The sequence below is a fragment of the Delphinus delphis genome, chromosome 15 (genome assembly GCF_949987515.2).
Source record: "Delphinus delphis chromosome 15, mDelDel1.2, whole genome shotgun sequence".
Lineage (NCBI taxonomy): Eukaryota > Metazoa > Chordata > Mammalia > Artiodactyla > Delphinidae > Delphinus > Delphinus delphis.
The window spans coordinates 32,819,610-32,847,595 of record NC_082697.1 but is presented as its reverse complement, the minus strand read 5'-3'; the positions used below and the strand labels follow the sequence as shown (position 1 = coordinate 32,847,595).

Genomic DNA, 27,986 nt, shown 5'->3' with positions numbered 1-27,986 from the left:
AAATTCTAATTTTTCCCCTACTTTATTTCAAGTTCTCCCTTTTTTAAACATCATTTTTGTGTGCTCATACTTTGCTAGTGCTGAGACATGGTCAACGTGCCTCTTGGGTGGTCCAGCAATGGGACTTCCACCTCAAGCCTCACTGCACCCCAGGCCGTTATGAGACATTACAGGAGGTTCCCAAAGGGGAGAATGGCCAGCCTCACACCACCCTTCTCTCACCCCCTTCCACTGGATTCCTTAGCAGTGTCCCTGGCCGCAGGCTTCAGTGTTTTCCAAGCCAAGGATGGCTCAGCAGCTAATCTGGGAACAAGGAAGCCAGGACCAGCAGGCAACAAGGGGCACACTGATCCAAGGATGTCACAACCAAGAGGCATGAATTTTGCTTATAACTTCTCATTTTAACACAGCTCAATAGGCTATGTTTAGATAATCTCACTGTATGAGTCCATGTTACACTTAGGTTAGACCTCGGGACAATGAGCAGCAACAGGCCTCCACTGTTAAGAGGAGGCAACCGGCACCAGCCACTTGTCTTCCTCTCCCCTCTCCCTGCATCTTGCATTCTCTTAAACATGACAGTGTAGCAAGAATAGGGCTTTTAAGTCAGATGATCACAAACCAATTATTTTTACAATGTTAAGTGCAAGTGATATATCTGAATGGACTTTATGAATCAGAAAACTTCCACAACAGCAGACGACCGTGGAACACAGACAACCCAAATTGAAGGTCACTTTTTTCCGGCTCTTTTATTCCTTTAACATCTTAACAAAAGAAGATTCCCCAAAGCTTAAAAAAACCTTTGAAAAATATAATTTCATATTATTTACATAACATATGAGTACAGGTCCCAATATCATACAAACATTGTTATGTTAGAGATACAGTGGGAAGGCATGATGTAACTCACTGCCTCTTGGATGGCTAGGGTAACAGACATATTTTCATTTTCCAACTACCTTTGTCACTTATTATCCTGATGCATAAACTATTAGGCACCTGAGAGGTTGGAAGACTTCTGAACATGAACTTCAGTACCTTCTATTTTGATCTTATTTATTATTTTCAAAATTTACTGCATTTTAAATCTCTTTACAAGTTTAATTCATCCACAACTAAGCTACCTTTATAGTCATTATCCTGAACAATCAAATATTAACCACATGTACTGTTAATGTGTGCACAGATCTAAAAGTCAAACAAACAACTGTGCAGCCAAGTTGTACAGGATGTATATTTAAACCCAGGAAATTCCCTAGTGCTTTGTGAGCAATCTAAATTCTATTAAAGTGACAACTCTTCAGTTTCCATGCTCTAGACTGTTTTTTGTTTTACATATCAAAAAATGACTGACAATAATTGCTACTTATAAATTAATCAAGAAACCTAAGATAAAAAAAATTCTAAATTATAGTTTTATTTGTATTTAAAAATACATTGGAAATTCTGCATATGCCCATGATCAAGCTTATTTTCAATGCACATTACTTAAATTTTGATGACATGGTTTGTTCTGACAAGTCCTTTTTCAAGCTGAACACCAAAAAAGGAAACTCCCTAAGATTTCCACTGGCCCTGCCGCCGATGATGTATATTGCTTCCTTGCTAATGATGATGGATGACTTTCATCTGCCTTTTATCACCTGAACAGTTTTCCGACCATAATGATAATAACTGTAAGCTGATGCAGCTGTGGTAAAAGCTGTAAGACACCTTTTATGGAAGGAAAGAAAGAAAATTTAGTCTAAACTCTAAAAAATGCTAACTATAAGAACCATAAAGAATACATTTAAAGGAGTTGTTTCAAAGTAAAAAAGCCTGTGTTGGTGTAATTTTTTTTTAACAAGAATTTAAATATACTGCTTTTCTTTAAGACTTCATTTGAATCAGTAATGTCAAACAGAATTAATCTAATCAGTCTGAAAAAAATAATAATAGCAATTGTCATTTTTTACCCAGACATTATTCTAGGTAGTTTTATTTTCACAGCAACCTCATCTTACAGAGGAAACAGTGCCCCAGAGTTTGCTCAGGGCCACAGGACTATGAGTCTGGCTTGGTTCCAACTCTAGAGCCCTTGTGCTCCTCCCACTGTTCCACGCTGCTTAGAGTGTTAGTTTTAGAAGCTATTTCTTACAGATCTTGGGAATTCTAATATCTGAGTCATTTTAAATAAAATTCAGCTTTCTTTACTGATATTTCCTTAAAATTAAGGAGAATTAATCAGATTCTCTTTGAAATGACACGAGTGACACTCAGGGCTTGCTGAGCGCTCGCAGCTAACACGTTCCTTTTTGGTGCACACATGTACTTCTGTTTCCACCAGGTGAGGTGTAGGCTCATCAAGAATCTGTTTGATCTCAAACCTGTTTATGCCAGTTTGATATCCTAAATTCACACATAATGAAACATACAGGTAGGAAGAGTCGCTATTTCTGAGAACTAAGCTGGAGGCTTTGGAAAGGCTTGATATCACAGCGAGTTGCTAAAAATTACTGTCAAAGTAAGTAGACAATGTAATTGTTAAAATACTAGAGAAAATGGTAAAAATCTAGAAAGTTTCTATACTCTGATTGCTTCATAAATGTCTTACATTCTTATATCACTTTAAAAGCAGAACATGAAAATCAGAGAGGTTGTATTATGGATGCAGTTTTTTGCAAGAAAGAAAAAAATCCCACTGATGAGCCTATAATCAAAGAAAAGGCATTGAGCCTTTATCAGAAGACGTAGGACAAATCAGAATGAATGTACGATTATATATTTTAGAAAATAAAATGTCTAGCGTGTGTATCATTTTTAAACCTTTTTAGCTTAACTGACTTTAGTTAACCAACTATTTTCTGGCTCAGACTGCATCAAGCAATGTTTTAATTATCGAGTTAAAAGTAGAGTAAAAATACAGTGCTTTAGTATCAGTGTGGCATAAAGTATGAATGTGACACATTTTCAAGGCTATACATAACCTTAATAAAATAAAACTCAAACTCCTTTCTCCAAGTTTCTCTCCCACTCTGCCCCCTTCACTAGGCTGGGTGCACTTTCCCCTTATCCACTCTCCTGCACGTCTGACTTTGCTCAGGGTCTGCCCTTCACCAGAATGGCCTCCCCTCAGTCTCTCTCCACCTAGACCTCATGGCTCAAATGCTACTTCTTCCCTGAAGCTTTCCCTCTTCTTCCTACCTGGAAGTATTTTTCTCTACTCCAAAACCCCAACACATTATCTGTACCTCTCATCCCTTCTAATTTGCATGAAACCCCCTATAACTTCTATATTCTACACTTGATAGTAAGCTTCTTAAAAATGGTATCAATCAAAAAATATAGCCCACAGCTTTACCCAGTGCTTAATAAACATGATTAAGAACAAAGTAATTCTAGGATTGTCAAAATAAGCCATTTTGTTGACATTCTCAGAGAGTAATTCTAAGTTTAGCTTACCACAGGATCTGAAGATAAATGCTGTCAGCATAATTGAAAACCGGAGCTGCCAAAGAAGCTGCCACCAAGATTAACTGGACTGCTGTGTTAACCTAAAAATAAGAAGTCATAAATGAACAGTGCCAACCCAATTATGTTTCAAGCTCACAAGAGAAAGGCATAACCCATCACAGTGTAACACAACAGACCCTCAGGGATGCTGTAATATCCCTGCCAAAGAAGCTGGCATTCACACAAAAGGCTGAATTTCACTAACAGGCCCATCTGTCTCCACAGCTGCCCTATCTAGTGAGGGGAAGGGCAACTATCAGAAAACACCACTATCTTGAATTTCCATAGCAATAATGTTGCAAAGTTCTCTGCCTTTTTCTCAGTTGCCTATTAAAACAGCCCTGTGAATATGGAAATAATGAAGATACTCTTCACAGGTAAAAAGGTAATGAGTTAAGTGACTTGCCTGCAGTCATAGCAGGTTACAGATCCAAACCCAGAACCCACATTTCCCAGTACTCCATTCAATGCTCCTTTCACTTGCCTACCACCTGTCAAACCTATGAAGTTAGAAAACTGAAATGCACTAATCTCCATGAGAGAGGCTCTAAGTTCGGAAATGAGTAGGTTTCCCTACCCTAAAAGACAGCGTGGTGGAGAAAAGGAAGACAACAAAACCACTGGAGACTTCCTGTACTCATTGAGAGAAGCATTCTGGGGAAGCGGGTGATGTATGAATCCGTGGGTGATGTGTCTAGAGAAGCACCTATGTTCTCTCATCCATTGTGCAGCCAAATTACAAGGATTCGACTCCGTTTTAAAAATAAGTAATAAAAATTGTCTGGAGAACTCCCTGCAAGCCCAAGGAATTAAGGCATTTGTCCCTGGTACCTCTTTAAGCCACCTTCTGTACAGTGCTATACTCCAATTACTGTACTTGATACATATGTAAGTCACAAAAATAAATAGATAAAATAAATAGATAAATAAATAACGCATATTTGTAGGTAAAAATTCACCCCAGGGAGTCTCTGGTTTAAGAGTAATCATCCCTCTGTCCCAAAGATGATCAGTATCCCTAACCTGTTAAACCTCTGTCACAAGGCATGGAGCAAAAGAATAATTACAGCAAACTTACCAAGGCTACTAGTAAAACAAATCTGCCTTCAGAGACATTAATAGTGTCCTCTCTGTGTGCAAAGACTGGCATACAGTTATTATCCTGAAGAGGGCTCAGGAAAACAGATGGACAACTAAGAGTAGGAGTTGTTTATTAGTGAATAAAACTTTCTCATGTCCCTTTCCATGTTAACAATCGATCTTGCAAATGAAAGGACCTTGTTATATGGTGTTTTCACTACAGGGAGGGGTGGGTAGTGAAACCAGAAAGAAATTTTCATACTCTCTTTGTGTCAATATGCAATTACATTGCCACCTCCCCTAAGTGGTGGCCCTAATACCTCATTTGGAGACTTAAATTCTTACACCACCAACACAAAACACAACATATATACTAAAGATCCAGAAAGCCTGGAGGACAAAAGAACTGGGCTAATGACCCCACTCTCTATTCTCTATGGTCAATACATTAAAATGTGTCTCATTTTCAGCTGCTCCAGACTGAGGTTTATAGTCATCAAAATAAAATCCTCAACGGTTTTTAACTTAAAAGGATGTTGTGTGTCTCTTACCTTGCTGATGAAGGTTGGTTTTAACCTAGCAGTGGCATAACAAGGATTGAAATACTTAGAAAGTGTTCTCTGGCAGAGGACAAAAAAAACAAAGTTTATTCATCATTCAAGTTTAAAATAAATATTTTGTTATTATATGCAACAGTTACTGAGTGTATAACACACGCCTGGCTATATGCTAGATAAACCCTTTATCTGCATCTTCTTTTATTATACTATATAAGCAACATCTACATTCTTCATAAATCACCTACAGTTTATTGAAAATAGATTTTTTAATTTATAGATTTCTCAATTTCTATAAATTTCTAACACAATAACTATCATAAAGTCTGCTTAACTATGTCTTTCTACTAAATAGATTCAACAAATCTCCCTCATCACTGTTTTCTTTATAGGCTAAAAAGAACCAAAATGAATAAAATACTGCCATTTTCACCAGGCTGGGAATCAAAAGATGAGGTTGTTATGTTCATGAGGTGGCTATAAGCTATGCTATGCTTATGTGCTCAAATATTTGTAGAACCAATGAACAAATGTGTGAACAAACCACTCCATGCTCATAAAACTGTGATTTTAAAAACCAGTTCTAGATAATCCATAGTAGAAGCTAAATTAGACAGGGAAGGGTGCTTAGTTATACAAAACACTCCTAAACAGAGTTTGCTGCTAGGGATGGGGCTAGCTGGCCTGAGTTTTATGGACTATCAACTAAAACAATGTTGACTTATAACAAAAACATCCTTTTAAAAACTGATCATTCATATTTTCACTGAACAGCTACCATAATGGGTGATTCAAATAGCAAGATGACAGTTATGTCTGTTTTCTTTAAATTCCTAATAAATGGATTGAATACATAATAGTCATAAATTATTCCCATAAAGTGAAACTCAGTACGCAATAATGATTTTTTTCTTTTGCCTTAAGTTACAGTAATACTAAAAGAACATTTTTTTGAAACAAACTCACCGGTGTTGGAAGAGTTCGATATCTGATATAAAAAACAGCAGCAATCAACATTACATCTCTTGAAATTATCATATAAGTAAGTGGAACTGAAAATCAAATATAAAATAATTTTGATTGGGATTTTGAAAATTATTAAGACATTATACATACAATGAAGCCTTACCATAAACTGGTGTTTCACCTAAGCAAAAATTTTAAAATAAACACTTATTGATGCCTGTTTAGGGTCCCTACAGTGAACCACTGATTTTTATGTTTTTTTAACCTGCCTTCAAAACAAGGTGAAAGACAGACTATGGCTTTTAAAGTCACATTTCAGAATGTTGATCCTCTCACCCCTTTCTGTATTTTTTTTTCCTTGCATACGTTTTTAAATTGCAGTTAATCAGTGTCAGCTCTACTCAATCCTATTTCCTTTGTTACTTCCCAGCTTTGTAAATTTAGAAAAAAGATCACCAAGCTCACTATAATTACATGGAATGAGATGGTAAAAAGGTTGGAAAGGATGCCGGGACTCAAGGCATTCTTTTTTTTTTTTTTTAATAAATTTATTTATTTATTTTTGGCTGTGTCGGGTCTTCATTGCTCACGCGGGCTTTCTCTAGTTGCGGCGAGCGGGGGCTACTCTTTGTTGTGGTGCACAGGCTTCTCATTGCAGTGGATTCTCTTGTTGTGGAGCACGGGCTCTAGGCACGTGGGCTCAGTATTTGTGGCTCGCTGGCTCTAGAGCACAGGCTCAGTAGTTGTGGCGCATGAGCTTACTTGCTCCGTGGCACGTGGGATCTCCTGGGACCAGGGCTCAAACCCGTGTCCCCTGCATTGGCAGGTGGATTCTTAACCACTGTGCCACCAGGGAAGTCCTAACTCAAGCCCTTCTGACTTTTAAGAACTCTGACTGCTTGCTTCTGCATTCTAGATTATTTTATGAACAGTAAAATTTGCTATGTGTACCACTTGTGGAGAGCCAAAATATCTTCATTTTTGCCTGGCCAGTTCCTATCCAGGCAATTGCTATTTTTTCTTCTGCTCATTCATTCAATGAATTCTAGTTAAACATGAATTCAACTTGTTGATAGTTTTCTCATTATTCCTAAGATCCTACAGGACGGTCCCAGTGCCAGCAGAAGGACATTTTAAGTGGATACGCAAGGAACTCCTGCTCCCTTGTCGAATGAGAATGGGAGGGCAGAGGTCCTGTTTCATTTTACATCCTTCCACGTTGAAGGAAGTTTTAACCATGAATATATGTCATGTTATTAGAAAAAAATATTTATTTAAAAAGGAAAAAATCTTGAGGCTAACACTCATTTCAAATTGTTTCAATTACTAAAATAAAAGAATCATGCACATCCCTTCCATAATACTTTCAAACAGTTCTTTGTGAATTACTTTTAAGGCCATACTTAGGGTCCTCTATTGGTTCAGAAACTTATGAAAAATCTCAGTAATTAATTACAGATTTAAAATTTAAATCTCTGCTGGTTGTGGCTGTGATGTAAGTGTTGATCCTTGGCCTAGTACTCAATGACAAGACGATTCCAAAGAGAAAATGCTTATCCACTCAAGTCATGGCATTTGGAGCACAAAGAAGACTCGACTGTATGAACCAAGTAACAAAACAAGGCAGTCATGATTTTTAGGAGGATTTTTGTGCCTGTAAACCAAACTTTTCTATAGTAATAATCAGCTGGCAAAATCAAATAACTATCAGATTTTATTTATTTTTAAATCAGATTTTAAAATGCAGCAAACTCATGTGAATTATATACAGTAAACACAACAGTAGAGGAAAATAAACACCTGTTATTGTAGTTCATCACCACAGGGGAAAAAGAATATAATTTAATTCTAAATAAGGTTTCTGCAGAAGAACAGATGAAGCAATTCAATACACTGCAAAGCCTTGGGCTCTAGTTCTATTAACTACTAAAATTACCATTTATTGGGCATCTGGCACCATTTAAGTATTTTATACATATTATGTCATTTAATCTACATATCAACTCCATGATATGGGAACCATCATTACCCCATTTTACAAATATTGAAAACAAGCCTCAGGCAGATTATAAAACCTGGCCAAGGTCACCAGTTAGTCAGTACTACTGCAGAATGCATCTCTGGGATCAGTTTACCATCTGTTAACAGTCTGGTGGAAGACAGGACTGTTTACAAAATCCAGTGTTCCCCAAACTGACTACTCATCACCGAATCACCTCGTGAAAGCTTCATAAAAGCAAAGGTGAATGCTCCCTGGGGGTTCACAAGCACAGCCAGACTGGGACCAGGCTGCACTGGGTGATCTCTAAAGCCTCTGCCAACTGAGAGCCTGTATACATACATGTTCTTACTGTGATTTGGGGGGCAATTTTGTCCAGTTCCCTGGCTTTTGAATCTTCTAACTGTTCCTGCTTTCTCTCCTGGCCTTCCTTTCCCTTTTCTTCCAGGGCTAAAGCAGCTTTCCTTTGTCTATTAGAGTATGATAGTGTGTTAGGGAGGTGTAAAATGTGTCAGGGAGTGCTCCAAGGTTTTCCTATTTGCTAACTCTGTCTGAAATACAGTTTCTGCAACAAAGAAGTACATCATGGCCAAATTTATTAGTGTTAAAGGGAAATAATAAAATCAAGTCACTTTTACATAGTAGAAGTTTGCATTGAAAATAATAAAGTTAACACACAGCCATAGTCATTTGTTATATATTTTCTATGGCTGTTTTCACACTACAATAGCAGACTTGAGTAGTTACAACAAAGACCACATGGCCCTTAAAGTCAGAAACATTTACCATTCTGGCCTTTACAGAAGAAGTCTGCCAACCCTTGTTCTACATGTTAATCTCTAAACCAGGACCTCTGCAATCTCTAAGGAGCAAATGGAGAGCTCTTACCTACAAAATAGAGCTAAAGGTACTGAGAATTCAGGGCCACGCCTTGTCTCTCACTACCTGTTCACCCTAGAGGGTAGTATACCACCCAACAAATTCCACCAACGCCCAGGGAGCACCCAGTTAAACATTTATGAAGTAAGCAGCCAAGAATCACCAGACATTTTAGCAAAGTCTCCATCATGAAAGAGAGACCAAAACAAACAGAAAAAAAAAAAAAGAAGAAGAAAAGAAATAGATACAATACAGGGGTTTAAAACCACCCCCCCACAAACACACATACAAAAACAGATAGAAGATGTCCTGAAATGATGATACTCACCTATGAAGTAAGAAAAAGACATTTTTAAAAATTTTTTTATTTATTTATTTTATTTATTTTTTTTTTGGTTGTGTTGGGTTGTCACTGCTGTGCACGGGCTTTCTCTAGTTGCAGTGAGCGGGGGCTACTCTTCGTTGCAGTGCACAGGCTTCTCACTGCAGTGTATTCTCTTGTTGTGTAGCATGGGCTCTAGGCACACAGGCTTCAGTAGTTGTGGCACATGGGCTCAGTAGTTGTGGCTTGCAGGCTCTTGAGCGCACGTTCAGTAGTTGTGGCACACGGGCTTAGTTGCTCCGCGGCATGTGGGATCTTCCCCGGCCAGGGCTCGAACCCATGTCCCTTGCATTGGCGGGCAGATTCTTAACCACTGCACCACCAGGGAAGCCCCTTGTTTTGTTTTGAAAGAACATACAGAACAAGAGCTCTTTATTTCCTCTTGGAAATTAAAAATGATAGCAATAAAAATGTCAATCGAGGGACTTCCTTGGCAGTCCAGTGGTTAAGATTGCACGCTTCCACTACAGGGATTGAGGGTTCAATCCCTGGTCAGGGAACTAAGATCCCACATGCCACGTGGCACAGCCAAAAACCAATTTTTTAAATTAAATAAATAAATTAACTAAAATGTCAGTAGAAGGGGTAAATGACAAAGTTGGGGAAATTTCCCAGAAAGAGAACAAAAAGTGTTTCCAGTAAGAAAAGAACCTAGGGAAAAATGTTTAGAACTGATGGATAAGTTTTCAGACTGAAGGGGCCTTCTTAGTACCCAGCACAATGGAAGAAAGATTTACTACAAACTCTAGTAGGATCTAGAACATATAACACTGCAAAATTTCAGACCTATAGGTAAATGAAAAGATCCTCAGGTTCAGCTCCATTAATATCTGAGTAGGTAATAATTCTCCTGCTAAGACAGTTAAAGAAGAACATTAAACAAAAAAATCTTGAAAGTGAAAAGCTTGTAAGATGCTAAGAAAGTATCAGAATGAGAACTCAGGAAAATAAGCCTAGGTACTCAAAGCCACTCAAAGCCACTGTCCCTAACCCTAGGGAAGTAAGCCACAAAGCTGAATAGGGGTTTTGGCCGCCTTAAAGGGTGGGGAAACAGTAGTCAAAGCCCAGAGCCCTCAGGTTGGGCAGTGACAAACCACCTCCTAGCTTTAAGCTGGGATCTGAACAACTATTTCCACAGGGTTGGGAGAGGAGATGGCCCTATGCAAACTAAGCCTTAAAAAAGAATGTCTTATCATCTGGCCATCTAGGTGGTCCCAGACTGTTAGCATGCCTAGATACCTGGCAGAACTGAACAAAAAATCTCCTCTGGAGAGTGATGCCATCATCCTACACATCAAGATATTCCTCCAAATTATTTTTTAAATATTAGTACAGTGTCTAAACAGTCAAAAATAACCAAAGACATAAGATACCATGAGTGAGACTCAATAGAAACAGACACATGAAAGAGACCCTCAAAAGATATTTCAGAATTACCAGTGTTTATAAAACAACTAAAGCTTACTATGTTCAAAGCGATACAAAAATCAAGATTGAAAATTTCAGCAGGGAACTGCAAACTATAAAAGTTGATTTACTAAGTTTGCAGAAGAATGAAATAGAAATTTTATAACTAGAAAATATAATAGAAGACTTAAATGAATTTGGCACAGCTGAAGAGAGAATTAGTGAAATGAAAGAGCAAGCTTCATTAGTAATCATCTAGAATGGAGTGCAGAAAGATAAAATGAGGTATCATGCAGAAAAGAGGCTCAGACACTTAAAGGATACAGTGAAATCTAACACAGGTATACTGCAGTCCCAAAAGAAGGAGAAACACAGACAACAATACTTGAAGATTGTGGCTCAGAATTTTCTAGAACTGATTAAAGATATCAATCCACAGATTAAAAAGCCCAACAAATCACAAGCAGGATAAATAAAAAAGAAAATCACACCAAATATTGTGAAACTACAGAAAACCAAAGAGAAAGAGTAAATCTTAAAAGCAGACAGAGTAAAAGTACCTTTGAAAAAGAAATGGGTTAACAATTTCTTATTACCAAAAATGGAAGTGAGTAGACAATTGCATGGTACTTTAAATGTACTGAAAGAAAATTAACTACCAGCCCAGAATTCTATACCCAACAAAAATATCCTTCAAGAATAAAAGCAAAATCAGACAGAGAAAGACAAATACTGCGTGATATCACTTATATGTAGAATCTAAAAAAAAAAAAAGAGAGATAGAAAAAGGCTGGTAAAAAGACACAAACTTTCAATTTTAAGATGAAACAAAAGATGAATAAGGTCTGAGGATCTAATGTATAACACACTGACTAGTTGGTAACACTGTATTGTATAATTAAAATCTGCTAAGAGAGTAGAATTTAAATGTCCTCACACAAAGAATAAAGGCAACATAAAAATATTTTCAGAGAAACAAAGAAAAGAATGTACCACCAGTAGACCTGTATTAATAGAATTTCTAAAGATATACTTTAGAGAAAAGGAAAATGATTCCAGGTGGAAGGTCTGAAATACACCAAACATAAACCAGAAAAAAGTATGAAGATACATCTAAATGAACACTGACTTAATAAACAATATCATGTGGGTTGAACACATAAATAAAATTAAAGTATGAGAATAACCTAAATTGAGAAAGGAATAAATGGAGTTAAAGTATTCTAAGGCCCTTCCAGTGCCCAGAAGGCATATAGGCATCCCTCGGTATCCATGGGGGGTTGGTCTGAGGATCTACCCTGCTTCCCCCAACATACACCAAAATCCACAAATTCTCAAGTCCCTTATATAAAATGGTGGAGTATTTGCATATAACCAATGCACACCTTCCCATATGCTTTAAGTCATCTCTATATTACTTAATACCTAATACAATGTAAATACCCTCAGTTTCCAGTTTGCAGCAAAGTTTGGTTGGAACTTTCTAGATTTTCTTCCCCCCAATCTGAGGTTGGTTGAATCCGTGGATGGAGAACTCCCAGATACAGAAGGCCAAATGTATAGATTTGTTAACATTAAACTTTGATAAGGTAAAGATGAATTATAATTTTGAGACTAGCTAAATGTTAACAGAGTGTAAAACTTTCCAACTGGTACAGGAAAACAGTGATAATTATAGAATATAGAATATAGACAAAAGTAGAATAGAACATACAGGCCAAATAAAACACAAAATAAAATGGAAGACTGCTACACAAATACTAGTAATCATAGTAAATGGATTAAATGTTCCAGCTGAAAGATAAAATATTTTTAGACTAGATAAAGTAAAGAAAAACCATCTATCTATATGTTATTTTTAAGGAATATCTAAAATATAAAGATGTGGACAAGTTGAAAGTAAAAGATTGGTTTATCATGTAAGCACTGACCAGAAGTAAGCTAGTGTAGCTATAGTAATAGTCAACAAAAGAGACTTCAAGGCAGGAACTTCCCTGGCAGTCCAGTGGTTTAAGACTCCGCCTTTCCACTGCAGGGGCCACAGGTCCAATCCCTGGTCAGGGAACTAAGATCTCACATGCCAGATGGTGTGGTCAAAAAAAAAAGAGAGAGAGAGAGAGACTTCAAGGCAAAAATCATTTCTAAAGATATAGAGGGTCACTTCAAAATAAATCATTCAATTCACCAAAAAGACATAACAATACTACTTTATATGCACTTATTAATAGCATGACTTCAAAAGACATGAAGCAAAAATCAGAGCTAAAAAGAAAAAATAATGGAAAATTGGACATAGCAGGAAACTTTACTCTCTCAGTAACTGACAGAAAAGCAGACCAAATGTAAAAAATAAGTCCGTAAAGAAGGAGATTTAGCCACCAGGATTAAAAACTTGACCAGGGACTTCCCTGGTGGCACAGTAGTTAAGAATCTGCCTGCCAATGCAGGGGACACAGGTTCAATCCCTGGTCCAGGAAGGTCCCACATGCCGCGGAGCAACTAAGCCTGTGCACCACTGAGCCTGCGCTCTAGAGCCCACGAACAAGCCACAACTACTGAGCCTTCATGCCACAACTACTGAAGCCCACGTGCCTAGAACCCATGCTCTGCAAAAAGAGAAGCTACCGCAATGAGAAACCCATGCACCACAACGAAGAGTAACCCCTGCTCGCCACAACTAGAGAAAGGCTGCGTGCAGCAATGAAGACCCAACACAGCCCAAGATAAAGAAATAATTTACTTAAAAAAAAAAAAAATTGACCAAATGGACATATGTAGAACATCATACCCAATGACTGCAGAATACATATTCATTTGAAAAACGCATAAAATGTTTATAAAATTTGACTGTATACTGGGCTGAAGGGCTAAAATCACAGAGCATGTTCTCTGAACACAAGGTAATTATGCTTGAAATCAATAACAAAAAGATACCTAGAAAATCCCACAAATTAAGAAATAAATTTTTATTAACACCATAGGCCAAAGAAATATCATAATGGAAACAGATTACTTTGAACTCGATAATGACAAGAACACTAATACCAACATATGAGATACAGTGAAAGGGATACTTAGAGGAAATATATAGCCTTAAATGCAAACTTTAAAGAAGAAAAGCTGAGGGAATTCCCTGGTGGTCCAGTGGTTACAACTTCGTGCTTCCACTGCAGGGGGCACAGGTTCAATCCCTGGTTGAAGAACTAAGATCCCACAACGGCACAGCCAAAAAAACAAACAAAAAAAGGAACGAGTTAAACATTCATCTACAGCTGTGTTGTTCAATACAATAGCCATGAGCAACATGTAAAGATAAAGCACTTGAAATGTGGGTAGTCTGAAGTGAGAGGTGCTGTAAGTGCAAACAGCACACTGGCTTTTGAAGACAGAGTATGAAAAAACAATCTCATTAATGATTTTTTATTGATTATATAATGAAATGACAATATTTTCCATCTAGTGGGTTAAATAAAATGTTATTAAAATGGGGGGTGGCCTGGCACAGGCAGCAGTGCATGCACAGAGCACTCAGTCTCCACTGTAGCAGAAGTGCAAGCACACACACACACTTCACCTGTTTCTTCTCACTTTGAACATAACTACTAGAAAAATTTAAATTAGATCTATGGTTCCCATTATATTTCTACTAGACAGGACTGATCTATAGAATTTAGAAAAAGAACAGCAGAAAAAAACCAAAGGAGGAGACAGAAACAAAAGAGCAAGATTTAATGAAGTAGTAAACATATCAGAGAAGTTTGGCAAAGTTCAAAGTTGGTTCTTTGAAAAGATTCATAAAACAGACAAACCTCTGGCAAGACAAGTCAAAGAAAAAAAGGGACAAATAACTAATAATTAGGATGAAAAGGGGGACATCGCTACATAGTCTACAGACATCAAAACGTTAATGTGGATACTATAAATAGCTTATGGTAAATTTTTTTAAAATGTAGCTGAAATGGACAAGTCCCTAGAAAAACATCACAACTCACAAAACAGACAAAAGATGAACCAGAAAAACTGAATCACCCTGTAACCATTTTTTTAAAAAATGAATCAACTATTTTAAAACTTTTTCCCAAAGAAAACTCCAGGCTTCAATGGCTTCAACAAGTTCTACCAACATTCCAAGAAGGAATAATTGCAATCTCACACAAACATCTCCCAAGAATGGGGTGGGGTGTGTGTGCACTCCCTAAATTCAGTTTATGAGATTATTATAAACTTGATATTAAAACCTAACAAAGGTAGGGGACTTCCTTGGTGGTCCAGTGGCTAAGACTCCACGCTCCCAATGCAGGGGGCCTGGGTTCGATCCCTAGTCAGGGAACTAGATCCCACATGCTGCAACTAAGAATTCACATGACACAACTAAAGATGCCGCATGCTGCAACTAAGACCCAGCGCAGCCAAATAAATAAATATTAAAAAAAAAAAAACCTAACAAGGGTATTTGTAGAAAAGAATTCCAGGCCAATCTTCTGAATCTAGATGTGAAATCTTCAACAAAATATCAGTAAACCAAATAGCAATATCTTCATAATATATCATGACCAAGTTAGATTTGTAACAGGAATGTCATCAGGTTCATTTAACTTAGAAAATCAATAACGTAATTCACCACACATTAAGCTTAAAGGGAAAAAATATGACTATCATAATACATGAAGAAAAAAATTCTCATAAAATTCCATATCCGATGTAAAAAAATTTCTGCGCAAACTGCCAGTGGAAGTGAACTTCTTTAACCTGAAAAAGAGGTATCTATAAAACCCTACAGGAAATGTCATATTTAATACTGAAAGACTGAAAGCTTTCCTTCTTAGACTGGAAATAAGACACAGATACCACTCCTATTCAACATTGCACTGTGCACTATTGTGAGGCAAATTTTTAAAAAGGTAAAAGGACTGGAGAAGAAGAAACACACTGTCATTGATTATAGATAATACATAATCAAGGATACAGAAAATCCAAGAGAATATACATTTATATTATTAGCATAAGAGTTCAGCAAGTTTTGCTAGACACAAAAACCACTGTCAGAGATGGAACTGATTTCATCCAATCAACATCAGCTACTACAAAATGAAATATTAAAAAAGCTACCATTTACAAAAGCATCAAGAACTATCAGTCACCTAGGAATAAATCTAATAAAAAAGTTTTATTACCTCTCTAGAGAAAACTGTAACATTTTGACATTTTAACAGACCTAAATAGAGTAAATACAAGATGTATGTGGATTGGAAGACAATATTGTAAAAATACCAATTCTTCCAAATAAATTTGTAAATTCAGTGCAACTCCAATAAAATCCCAACAGGTTTTTCTGGGGAACTTGAAAGCTGATTCTAAAATTCACACACAAATGAAAACAGGTAAGAATATCAAAGTGGAAGAATGTGCTCTATCATGTATCAAGACTTTTGGGGGACTTGCCTGGTGGCGCAGTGGTTAAGAATCCGCCTGCCAATGCAGGGGACACGGGTTCGAGCCCTCATCTGGGACGATCCCACATGCAGCTGAGCAACTAAGCCCGTGCGCCACAACTACTGAGCCTGCGCTCCAGAACCCATGAGCCAAAACTAATGAGCCCACGTGCCACAACTACTGAAGCCCGTGCATCTAGAGCCCGTGCTCTGCAACGAGAAGCCTGCGCACAACGAAGAGTAGCCTCCGCTTACCGCAACTAGAGAAAGCCCATGCACAGCAACAAAGACCCAACGCAGCCAAAAATAAATAAATAAATAATAAAATAAATTAAAAAAAAAAAGACTTTTGGCAAAGTAATAATAATTAGGGATGGTACTGGTGCAAAGATAGACAAATCAATGGGGAATAAACTAGACAACCCAGAAATAACCCATGTATATATGAACATGGCAGTGAGTCTGGAAAGTATAGAATTTTCAATAAAAAGTGCTGGGATAATTGGGTGTCCCAAGAAGCAGTTAGAAAATTAACTTTTAAGAGAGAGAATTTTTTAAACCATCAACTAGGAATTATGCAAAGAAATCTTAAAAGCTTTCTAATACAAAACATAATCACACGTAAAGGAAAAGATATCAGAATGGCATGAGACTTCTCAACAGCAAGATGGAATCTGGAAATCTATAATCAGGGTCTTGAAAATTCTGAGTGAAAATAACCTGCAATTGAAAATTATGCCCCAATCAAGTATGGAGGGTAGAACAAATACATTTTAGATGTCTGTAGAATAAAGACATTGTACACCTCTAAAAACCTTGCTGCCAGGCTGCATCCTAGCTAGGAAACAACTGGAGATTCTACTCCACAAAAAGGAGGACCCTAACAAGGAAGCCATGGGAGCCTGGAAAAACAAACCCAACACAGAAGAGAGACAATGGAAGTTCCCAGAATGATAATTAAGGGAAGTTGCAGTTCCAAAAGCGACCTACATCAATTGTATCAACAATATCCATAATACCAAAACCTGGAAACAATTTCTGTGTTCACCACGGAAATACCTGGGCTGGCCAACCTTTGTAAAACAATACAACAAAATACAAAATAACTCTGAAAAATGAGAAGCATGAAAATACACACACACACACACACACACACAAATTTTAATTGTGAATGTTAACAGAATGCTCCTTAGGATCTTTTCTCCTACAAATTATCTATATTACTTATAGCATACCCCTGCCCCTTCAATACCCCCAACCATTCACACACCATAATTCTGACTTTCAAAGAAGCACATGAACAGTAGTCTAATTCATTTTTAAATTTGGTATGTGGATTTAAAAGCCTAAAGGTAGGGACCTCCCTGGTGGCGCAGTGGTTAAGAATCCGCTTGCCGGGGCTTCCCTGGTGGCGCAGTGGTTGAGAGTCCGCCTGCCGATGCAGGGGACACGGGTTCGTGCCCCGGTCCGGGAAGATCCCACATGCCGTGGAGCAACTAAGCCCATGTGCCACAACTACTGAGCCTGCGCTCTAGAGAAGCCACCGCAATGAGAAGCCCCCACACCGCAACGAAGAGTAGTAGCCCCCGCTCGCCGCAACTAGAGAAAGCCCGCGCATAGCAACAAAGACCCAACGCAGCCAAAAATAAAAATAAATAAATAAATTTATTAAAAAAAAAGCAAAGCCTAAAGGTAGAGGAGAAAAAGAATCTCTAGATTGGGAGACTATACTAGACTGAAACACCAGTAAACTTCTTCCTATCAAATGTCAGTAATAACATGGTATTGAAGGACCAAGTACCAGCTTCTTTGTTCTCAGATTCTAACTCTTGGAAATAAACAGTTTAATCTGAACCAAAGGATTAAAAACTGAGAAACACAGCGGAAGTAGAAAATGAACAACCAAAAAGCACATACAAAATACAAAAGATCATAAAATTTTGTTACAAAGAGTATTCAGGGGCTTCCCTGGTGGTGCAGTGGTTGAGAATCCGCCTGCCAATGCAGGGGACACGGGTTCGAGCCCTGGTCGGGAAGATCCCACGTGCCACGGAGCAACTAAGCCCATGCACCACAACTACTGAGCCTGCACTCTATAGCCCACGAGCCACAACTACTGAAGGCCGTGCACCTAGAGCCCGTGCTCCCCAACAAGAGAAGCCACTGAAATGAGAAGCCTGCACACCGCAACAAAGAGTAGCCCCAGCTCACCACAACTAGAGAAAGCCCACGCACAGCAACAAAGACCCAACGCAGCCAAAAATAATTAATTAAAAAAAAGAGTATTCAGACAATGTACAAACTATGTGTATAATTTAAAATTGCGTAATACCATCTAAGTAATAATAATAACAATGTGAAATTTTATAGACATCTTTAGGATTTCAGAGCTCTCACTTATTAAATTGTACTTAATAAATAATAAGACTTAGGAAAATTTTAAATTGCTTTCAAAAGCTAGGCACAAAGAAAATAATAGTTTCAAAAGATTCTAGGATAATATGAATTAGCTCAATTTTTTTGAAATATTTGTTTAATTTTAAACAATTTTACTAAGAAAACAATGCATTCTATAGTATATACAAGGTCATAAATTCTAAAGTAAAACAAATAGCTTGGAAAGCAAAACAGTTCAATAGTTTAAATTTAGGGAAACACTTTAAAGTTGAAAACATATTTTTGGAACAAAAATTATTTGTCTCTCAATCAAGAGAAATCCTAAGCTGATAAATGTGATTCTTCCCTGTACTATTTAAAAGTACGCATGACGCGTTCTTACCTGGAATAAGATCTGCATAGGTCAAGCTAACATATAAGATGCTGATAAGTATTTTATCAGCAAGTGGATCAAGAGCACTTCCCAAAGCTGATTTTTGATTGGCCCAGTTTCGAGCAATAAATCCATCCAACTGAAAATAGAAGTTTTTTTTTTTTTAATAAATGTCATAATAGGTACAGAGTAGATATCTTGAAGGTTAAGAGATACCAGAATAACCGCTATACTTGCATAAAATGTAGATAAAACCTCTTCTGTCTCTTACCCCCAAACCTTCTGTTTTACTGGTATACACTTAGCTTTTAAATTACCAACTGGTCAGAAAATGATTTCACTTTTCTACAGAAAAAAGTTTTCACTTTTCTTTCTCAAGGCCTTCAGCTATTTTGCAATGTTTTCACAATGCCCCTTTGTGGGATGAACCCAGACACAAATTTAGAGATGTAAAGAACCCAAATAAAACTCAAAGAAAGCAGGACTGACAGAGCTTGGACTAGGCACCCCACCCCAACCCACCCCTCCCATCCCCCACCCCTTGAGCCCTGAGCTATTTCACTACAGCCAAAATAGCTGCTTTTACTTGCAAGGACTACCGTTTAACTGCGAGATTTTCTAACTTCCATTCCTACCTACTTTTCTATAATATGACCCAACTCCCTATGTTTTAGCTGTTATTATTTTTATTTTATTCTATTTTAACTGTTATTATCAATATTTTTTATCTAGTGCCACTGTTAATTCCATGTCTGACTGTATTGCATGACCTGTATTTGAATACAAAACTCAGTCCTCTGTACCTAGCCTACTTAAAATTTTTGATATGAAAATTACTTATTCACTACTCTTGGAAACAAATTATATTTTAAAGCAGAGGTCATACTTGGGTTACCAGGGGGCCAAAGAGGCCTGCAGGCTGGTTTTGTTTGACCTGCCCAGTGATTTTTTAAATATAAATTAGTTGCCAATATTTAAATATTCAAAGTCTTAACTCAAAAAAATCCAGATCTCCAGGCTCACTTGAGAAATGGGAAGATCTGGCCACCCTGGGGCCACAAAATTGACTGAAACCAAGTACTGCCTATTTTCATTAAACGAGGCAGATATTTTCTGGTTTTCCAAGTCCCTACCCCGGCTTTTACTCATTTTATTTAACTTCAAACTTCAACAAATATTTGAATTTTCCAGTCCTAGTTCCAAGGAAAAAGATCAAATTAATCTAGACGTAATTTAACATGGTACATTTTAAAGGATAAATAAGTCCTCCATATCTCAAGTATTCCAATGACTTAGAGCAGTCGTACAGGACAATGGTTAAGAACTTACTCTTCGTAGCAGAGCATAAGTGGTTCAAGCACTGGCTCTCCCACTCACTTAACTGTGTGACTCTGGGCAAGTTATTTGGCCTAAGCCTCAGTTTCCTCATCTGTAAACCAGAGATAGTGCTACCTACCTCGCAGGGTGGGTTGTCTCAGTACATAATGTGATTAATACTTGTTTAGCACTCAGCGCTTAGTAAATCCTCAAAAAAAGCAGTTACTAGCTATTACTACCTCAACTGAAAAAATCTATTTTCTTAAGTATACTATAGGTAACACTAACAGAAAGTGCCTAGAACTGGGAGTTGGGGCCTTGGAAGATTCAGGTGTCAGTTCAGTTTCTGATCTCGGGGAACTTAACCTCCCATTTTGTCACCATCATCACCCTCTTGTCCTCATTTTTCCTCTACTCACACTGGATTCCAAGGTCATCAACATCATCTCTTCTTTGTAAACCTCTATAACTCCCTACTCCACTCTCCCTCAACCCTGCTTAAATACAACTACCATGTACTATAGGCCTGCACCCAAGCAGCTGAACACTGATCAAGAAAAACACATAAATGGGCTGATTGATCTCACTTTTTCATGACCACAAATCTCCTGTGGGCACTCAATACTGCCTGGCAAACCCACACCTGCTTACTGTGTTTACCTTCCCTATTCATAGTCTGCTCATCCTTCCCAAAGCCTCTCTCTCTAGCTCATGACCATGTCTATATTTGCTCAAAAAACAGAAACAGAGTGTCAGTCCTCCCTTGTATTCCCACCTCCAAGTCCACCACCTACTAGTGTCCATGCACATTCTCTCTGCGGTCCCTGATCCCAAGTCCTCTTACCTTCTGAGTTTTCCCCACCTCCCCTGCATCATCAATCTCTCTCTTCCTACCCAGTCATTTAATTAATTAGTTAATTAACAACAAAAATTTCCCCAGTATGTATCTCTTTATAAACTACCCTTCCTTGACTATCTCTCTATCCCCCTATGAAGCAAAACTTCCCCAATGTGACATCTATTGTCATCACCACCTCATTTATGCTCGCCAACCCATTTTGACTGCCCCACCCTCTAGAGATTGTACCCATAAAAGTCACCAATGAATTCTACATTCTTAGCTTACTTGACCCCAACACAATTAAAGCACTTTCTTCACTTAACATCTGGGACACCTTATTGCCCAATTTTCTTTCTTTCTCACCAGCTATTCCCTCTCAGTGTCCTTTTTTGGCTCCTTCTCCATTGCTCCATTATTGTTCTTTTCTCTGACCTCTTCTCTTCTTTTACCACAGCCTAGATGATTTCATCCAGACTTGACCATCTATATGATGATAACTCTTAAATCTATCTCTAACCATGATTTCCTCCAACTCCAAACTACTGTATTCAACTACCCAATGTTACCTCTATCTGAACAGGCATAACAACTCTTTCCCACAAACCCTGTCCTACCCTGAGTGTTGACCATCACAGAAAATGTAAACCTCCATGCATCTGCTTGTTGAAAAGGAAAAAAGTAACAGTCTAGCACTCCTATTTAATTCCTTTCTCTCACCCCACATATCCAATCCATTAACATATCAACTCTATCTTCAAAACATATTTCCCAACCCTCTTCCCTAGATTACTATAAGCCTCATAACCAGCCTCTCTGCTTCTATTCTTGCATTCCTGTAATCCATTTCCCACATACAACATTCCCCTACTTAAACCCTCCATGAGTCCAGCCATCTGCCCAGCAGCCATTCTAGAGGCATCAAAACCTACATGAAGTAAACGTAATATGATGCCAGTTAACTCAGGTTTCTGTACACATTGTCTTACATATTTAGAAAAGTGTAAATGAGACCTCTCCCATTCGATGAATATTGCAATCTCATGTGGCAACTAAAAAAACCTACAAACCAAAAAAAAGAGTAAATCCAGTAACTGAAAAACATCTTGCCTATTATGAAAAAAAAATTCCATTATCAATATAATGGCCTTTGACAGACTTGGAGACTATATTAATAAATGGAGGGCTTCAGGCTTCACAGATAAAAGCAGGGACAAAAGAAGAGATTGTGAGAATGAGAAGTTATGACAAACAGGAGCTAAACTCGGGAAAAAGAGGCGGTAACCACTTCAAGAAACTGTATTTGATGCATATTTAGAAATGCCATATAACAGTGCAAATGTCCTCATTATTTATCCTGCAGAATTTTCAGCTAACTCTGTATTGCTCAACAATGCTACTGGGCAGGTGTAATTTTGTTTCTATGAAACTCAAAGGGAACAGCTGATGTTACAAAGAAAGATGCTATGTGACTTTTATTAACAGAAAATTAGTTTCTCTTTATTCTCACTGAATACTGAGCAAAGTTTTTCAAACATACATCAGTTTAAAGAGGCACCAAATTATTATTGCCTGTCTGGGTACTCACTTGGATCTCAGACCAACCTTGTACAAGAATATACAATTTATATACATAATGTCTATTTCTACATGCTTTTGTCCTGATTTAAAATCTTTCCTCTACCTTTCCCCCACTTCCTTCAATTGTGTTTTTGCAGGACATATAGTTTTACAAGCCATTTCAAATCCTTTATGCAACAGGGTGGGTGATAAATACAAATAATGTCACACATGATGATGACTGGCCAGTCCACAAAAGCCTATATAACACATAGTGTGGCTTTCTGTTAGAAAATTATTTTCCAAGTTCTAATTGGAGATAACCTGAATAAATCTTTCCCTCCCTATAAACTGACACAGTGGTGTCAAGGTGCTCTTTTCTCCTTGGTCCATCTGCTCGGAGAGTGGAAGAAGGAAGGATGTCTAATGCCCACCTAGGGCAGGGTCTTCTGGAAGGTGGTCAGAGGGGTGTAGAGAAGGAATCAAGGACCAAATCTGTGGGGTGCCTATGGCCTCCTGCCAGCATAAACCTGAGCAGAGATCCGGCCTCTGCAAGCTCCCTGGTCACAACAACTGGCCCACTGTTTCCCTCTCCACCAGTAAAACCAACTGTTGTTGCAGATCAGATATTTCTCTCTACTATATAAGTAAAAAAAAAGTCTCACAGCTTCTCTCCTTTATTTCTATCCCTAAAGCAAGTACTTGGCCCTTTGAGAATTTCTAAGGTTTTTTCTTCTATGAAGAAGTTAAAAACCAAGAGTAAAGAGCTCCCTCTCCCATGCCTCCCTACAACCTCCACTTCCTTCCTTAGATCATATAAAGAATAACAGAGTCCCATATAGATGTTAAAGACAAGCCTTTACACAAAGCACTAGGTGAAATTCATCTTGAGGATTTCCTTCCAAAGAAAAGCAGACTGAGTCTGTGCTATTTCAGTGTAGTAGAGACCCTGGGATTTAGAAGGGGAGCAAAACAGGGGGAGTGCCGGTACAACTTACCAAATCAGTTAGCCCAGCTAAAGCAAAAACTCCTAGTGCAATATTAAAGTCTTCTTCAATAATCAAATAGCCCAAAACTGGGGCCAAGCCAATTCTCGTCATTGACAACATATTTGGGATTGTCCATGGGTTTTCATACTGAAACATAAAGACAACAAAATTTAAATACTATAAATTCATACTTTAAATAACTATATACATTGGAAAAATACACTGCATCAACTTAAAGGTTAGAAGCTACATAAACCTTAAAATTAGTACTTTCAGTTTTAAAATCCATTCCGTTATTTTTACACACATCTAAAACTGTTAAGAATGCAGATGAAGATATGTCATATACCAAAACACAGACTAAAATGTTGGTTGTATATAGAGTAGGTTTTCTCACTAAAGAGAGAAGGAATAAACATGTATTATCTATCATATAAGTCAAGCCTTTAATGTATTACTTCACCATCAGAATTCAAAACTAAAAACATACTGCTTTTAAAAGCGAAAATTCAACAACACTGTAAATCAACTATATCCAATAAAATTTTTTTTTAAAAAAGAATTACTTTCCCATTATACAAAATTAAAAAAAAGATCTTCAGGAAGATCTTATACCTCAAGTAGACAAACGGTCTAGAAAGTGTCAGAAAAAAGCCGAATTATCAACCATGGGCATTTTGGCTAAAAAACATTTATTGCAAAATAACCTCTCCTCACTCCTCTACACATACCCATCAAAAGAATGCTAAATGCCATACACAGTGTTGGAGATACGAATGAAGAGGAATAAAACATTTAATTCCATAAGCTCATCACTAAACTGGAGAACTGCTAGAAGAAAATGGAACAAGGAAAAGGTATTGAGATACTTAGGAAATAAAGAGATTTTGTAAATTTGTTCAAAATAGCCACAGAAATGTTAAGATCCCCAACCAGAAGCTGAGGGCTTTCACAGCTCCCCTGTGGGGGCTTTATGATTCCTTGAAACTTCATTTGGAGCCAAGGTGTTTGAAGTTGGCACCAACAAAAGGGCACCTCAGCAGCTGCTCTGAAAACCATTCCTTCCTGGCCAAAGTCTGTTTCATGAGAGGGTGTTTCAACTTTAAAAAGCCTCAGCCTAGTGGAACTAAGATACACTGCACAGAACAGGGTACAGAAATAATACAGAGAAAAATGTCATTCCCTAAAGGCCGGATTTTTTTTCTCCACTGAGTCAAGACTGCCAGCTCTACCCCATGGGACTATCTCCTCACAAGATAACCCTACTTAACCTCTTTATCAATCAGTAACCTATTTGCCTGAACCTTAATTTTCACATTTCCACTTCTAAATACCTCTTTTAAAATACCTTCAGCCATTCTGGAAGAAAAGCCAGTTCTCTAAAGATACTAAGTTTGTGTTTATAAACAGAACCCAGCAAGAAATGTTCACCTCAGTTTGAAGGAATAATGAAGTTATTGGGAGGGCCCAGTGGCAGAATACTGTCATTAAAGATACAGAAAAATTCAAATTCTGCAGGAAACAATCACCAAACAAGCAGCACTCCAAACTTCTACTCAAGGACCTTCTGTTGAACTAATCCACATTATATTAATTAAATGGAATCATTCTTGGAACATATTCCAAATTCAAGTTCAAAGGTCCAAGTGTTTCAGAGTCCAGAGGAAAAAAAAAGTCTGTTGACCATACTGCGATACAGAGTAAGTCAAATACTGATCCAGCATTACAGTGCCTCATTGAGGGGGGTGAGGAGGTACAGTTCATGATTGAGAGAAAGGAAAAACAAAGCAAAAGGTCAGAATACAGAGGCCCAAAATTAAACTCAGAGAGGCCCATGGGGAAAAATTAAAGACACAGTTGTAAACAGCCAGAGCATTTCATTTGGTGAATTAATAAACCAGACTGAATGTTCTTAGAACAATGAAAGGGATTCCTTTTAGCTCCACATATTTCAGTTAAAATAAAATACCTCAATTTATAATCATTAAATTTGTAAACGTTTCTAAGTTAAAATTAAGAGAGCTAATCTCAGATTACCCAACCAGATAACCTGTGGCATACTCGACCAACTACTGCCGTTCTTGGAAGGACTTCAGCCAGGATATGGCAACCTCAAAGCATCCAGCATTCATTCAAACCCCAACATGCTCTAGCTATTAATGTGGCTGAGACTCCTGCCAGGATGTGGCCACCCCAACCCATGCTGTATAACTGATGAAAGCAGCACAGGGGCCCACTGAAGACATAACAATTGAAGATGTAATAATTGCATGAGTCTTGCTACATGACATCAAAAGCTCTCCCACACTCATGCTCTCATGTCTTCTGTTTGGTCAGTATTTCAACAGGTAAGCAGACAAATATTTTCCTCCGTTACCTCAGGAAGAGAGGTTTAATCTTTTCCTATAATTAAAGGTTAAAGGATCTTTTAATTACGATTTAAATTACTTAGCTATCCTTCATCCTACAATATGTAAAGTCACCAAAGGTCAAATGATAGTTAACCAAACCTGCACAAGCAAACAGAAAGGCCTGTATATCATTCTGAAGACGCCCAGAGACTTGCCCTAAACATTGGGGATTCGCTTCAAAAAATTTTAAATGGGCTTTTAATAAGACAGGTGAAGCGTATTTTTACCAATGCAATATCCAGAGGCGCGTCCAGCTACCGGTGCGGATAGACGGGAAGGAGAGGGCTCTAACTTGACCACCGAGACAGGAGGACGCGGCTGGTACCCCTGACACTCACCCCGACCGAATGATCTGCCCATAACTTCTCTTCGGGGAACGCTTTAAAAGTTCTGAAACGGAAGCATCGGACCTCACCGGCCACGGCACGTTATTTGCGTTCGGGACCGAGCGCCGCCGCAGCAGTCGACCCCGACCCAGAGTCGCCCCTCCGCCTTCTCCTCGGTACGTACCAGGCTGGCGGCGCTCGCCGGGCCCCACCGGCCGCGCCGGGCCTCGGTGGCGGCGTCCTCTTGCACTGCGGGCCCGGGGGCTGCCTTCCCCGCGCCCGAGCAGTGGGCCCGCGGGCTGGCCCCAGGCAGCCGCAGGCCGAGCGCAGCCGGGCGCAGCCACCAGCGCTCCGCCAGGCACCCCAGGCAGCATGGCACTGGCGGCAGCAAGGCCCCGCGGGCGCGCCCCTTGCCCGGCCGCGCTCCCGGGGCCCACACGGCTACGCGCAAGGCACCCCACGAGGTGCGCGCCACCCGCGAGGCCAGCATGGCCCTGCGGGCGAGCCGCGGGGACGCAGGCGGCGAGAGCTCAGCAGCCCGGGGCACAGGCGAGTAGCTGCCCCATCGAAGCCCAGCAATATCGGAGAACCTCGACAGCCTCCATACTGGTTCTCAAGCCTCAGCACGTTCGGTTATACCAGTGGCCTGGGCCGCCAAGAACGGACGCCGTCGCGACGCTTTTGCGACACCGTCGCCGCTGGCCTTCCCAGCGCCGGCGGCGACGGCGCAGGTGGCGGGAGTCACGTGCCGTTAGGCCCAGTGGGCTGCCGGGTAGCGGTCCGGCACGGCGCCGCAGTCCGCCCACAGGCGGGCTCCGGGCTCCGTGGGGAGGCGAGGAGAGGAACGCGCAGGGCAGGACTACGGCGCGGCGGCTGTGGCCGGGAGAGGGCGGAAGACATCTCGCGCCCCGGCCGGAAACCCGAGGTGTGCGCGGCTCTGGGCACAATCGCGAGAGTTTTACATATTACTAAAATGTCTGATACAGAAGAAGTATTTAATACTAGCTCTCTGTTCTTTTCCCTCTTTTGAGCGTTGCATATGCCCAAAAATATGGGTGTTAGAAAATGTCAGTACTAGCAATTACTGATCGTTTACCTGAAAAAAGTGTTTACTGTAGCCAGGCTAGAGTGCATCATCCCGTTTAATCTTCCCAGCAACTCTCGGATGGGTTCCATTAGTATCTTACTTTTACAGATAAGGAAATTTAGGCTTAGAGAGGTTAAGAAACGTGTTTATTAGAGGAATATCCAAAATAAGAATCGTTAATTAACTGACAAATTTTATACATTAATGATTAATATAGAAGTTATAAATTATATTGATTATTGCTATATTGTTGTTATTAATATTTATTAATGTTGCAGACCTGTTTTCTTGTAGAGTCTATGTCAGTGAATTTGAATGGTTCTTGTGGCCTCTGCACCATCCCCCTCAGCCGTGTCTGTGCTGACAGACCCACATTGAAGTTGATCTTAAACTTAGTTCAGGTAGCTTAGGAAAGACCAATTGAATTTGAACGTCATTGTAGAGCTGAGTATTTATCAAAAGAAATCTTCAACTTCTTGCACACATATTGA

General features: G+C 38.9%; 1 protein-coding gene across 1 annotated transcript; it reads right to left on the bottom strand.

Moving 5' to 3' along the window:
* Positions 1–8: 8 nt before the first annotated feature.
* Positions 9–27,120, bottom strand: CRLS1 (cardiolipin synthase 1). Its single transcript, XM_060031216.1, has 7 exons — positions 26,593–27,120; positions 23,681–23,818; positions 18,977–19,106; positions 6,099–6,184; positions 5,127–5,195; positions 3,445–3,536; positions 9–1,716 (listed from the first exon to the last, which is right to left on the bottom strand). The coding sequence occupies exons 1-7, from the start codon at positions 26,896–26,898 to the stop codon at positions 1,629–1,631; spliced, it is 909 nt and encodes a 302-aa protein (XP_059887199.1). The 5' UTR covers positions 26,899–27,120; the 3' UTR covers positions 9–1,628.
* Positions 27,121–27,986: the final 866 nt, after the last annotated feature.

Bases quoted from the DNA above. Each gene is read 5' to 3' on its own strand.
- CRLS1 (XM_060031216.1), bottom strand. From the start codon at position 26,898: ATGCTGGCCTCGCGGGTGGCGCGCACCTCGTGGGGTGCCTTGCGCGTA. The intron at 23,819-26,592 runs GTACGTACCGAG...TTTATGTTTCAG, and splicing joins CGGCGAGCGCCGCCAGCCTG to TATGAAAACCCATGGACAAT. The intron at 1,717-3,444 runs GTAAGCTAAACT...CTTCCATAAAAG, and splicing joins ATTTATCTTCAGATCCTGTG to GTGTCTTACAGCTTTTACCA.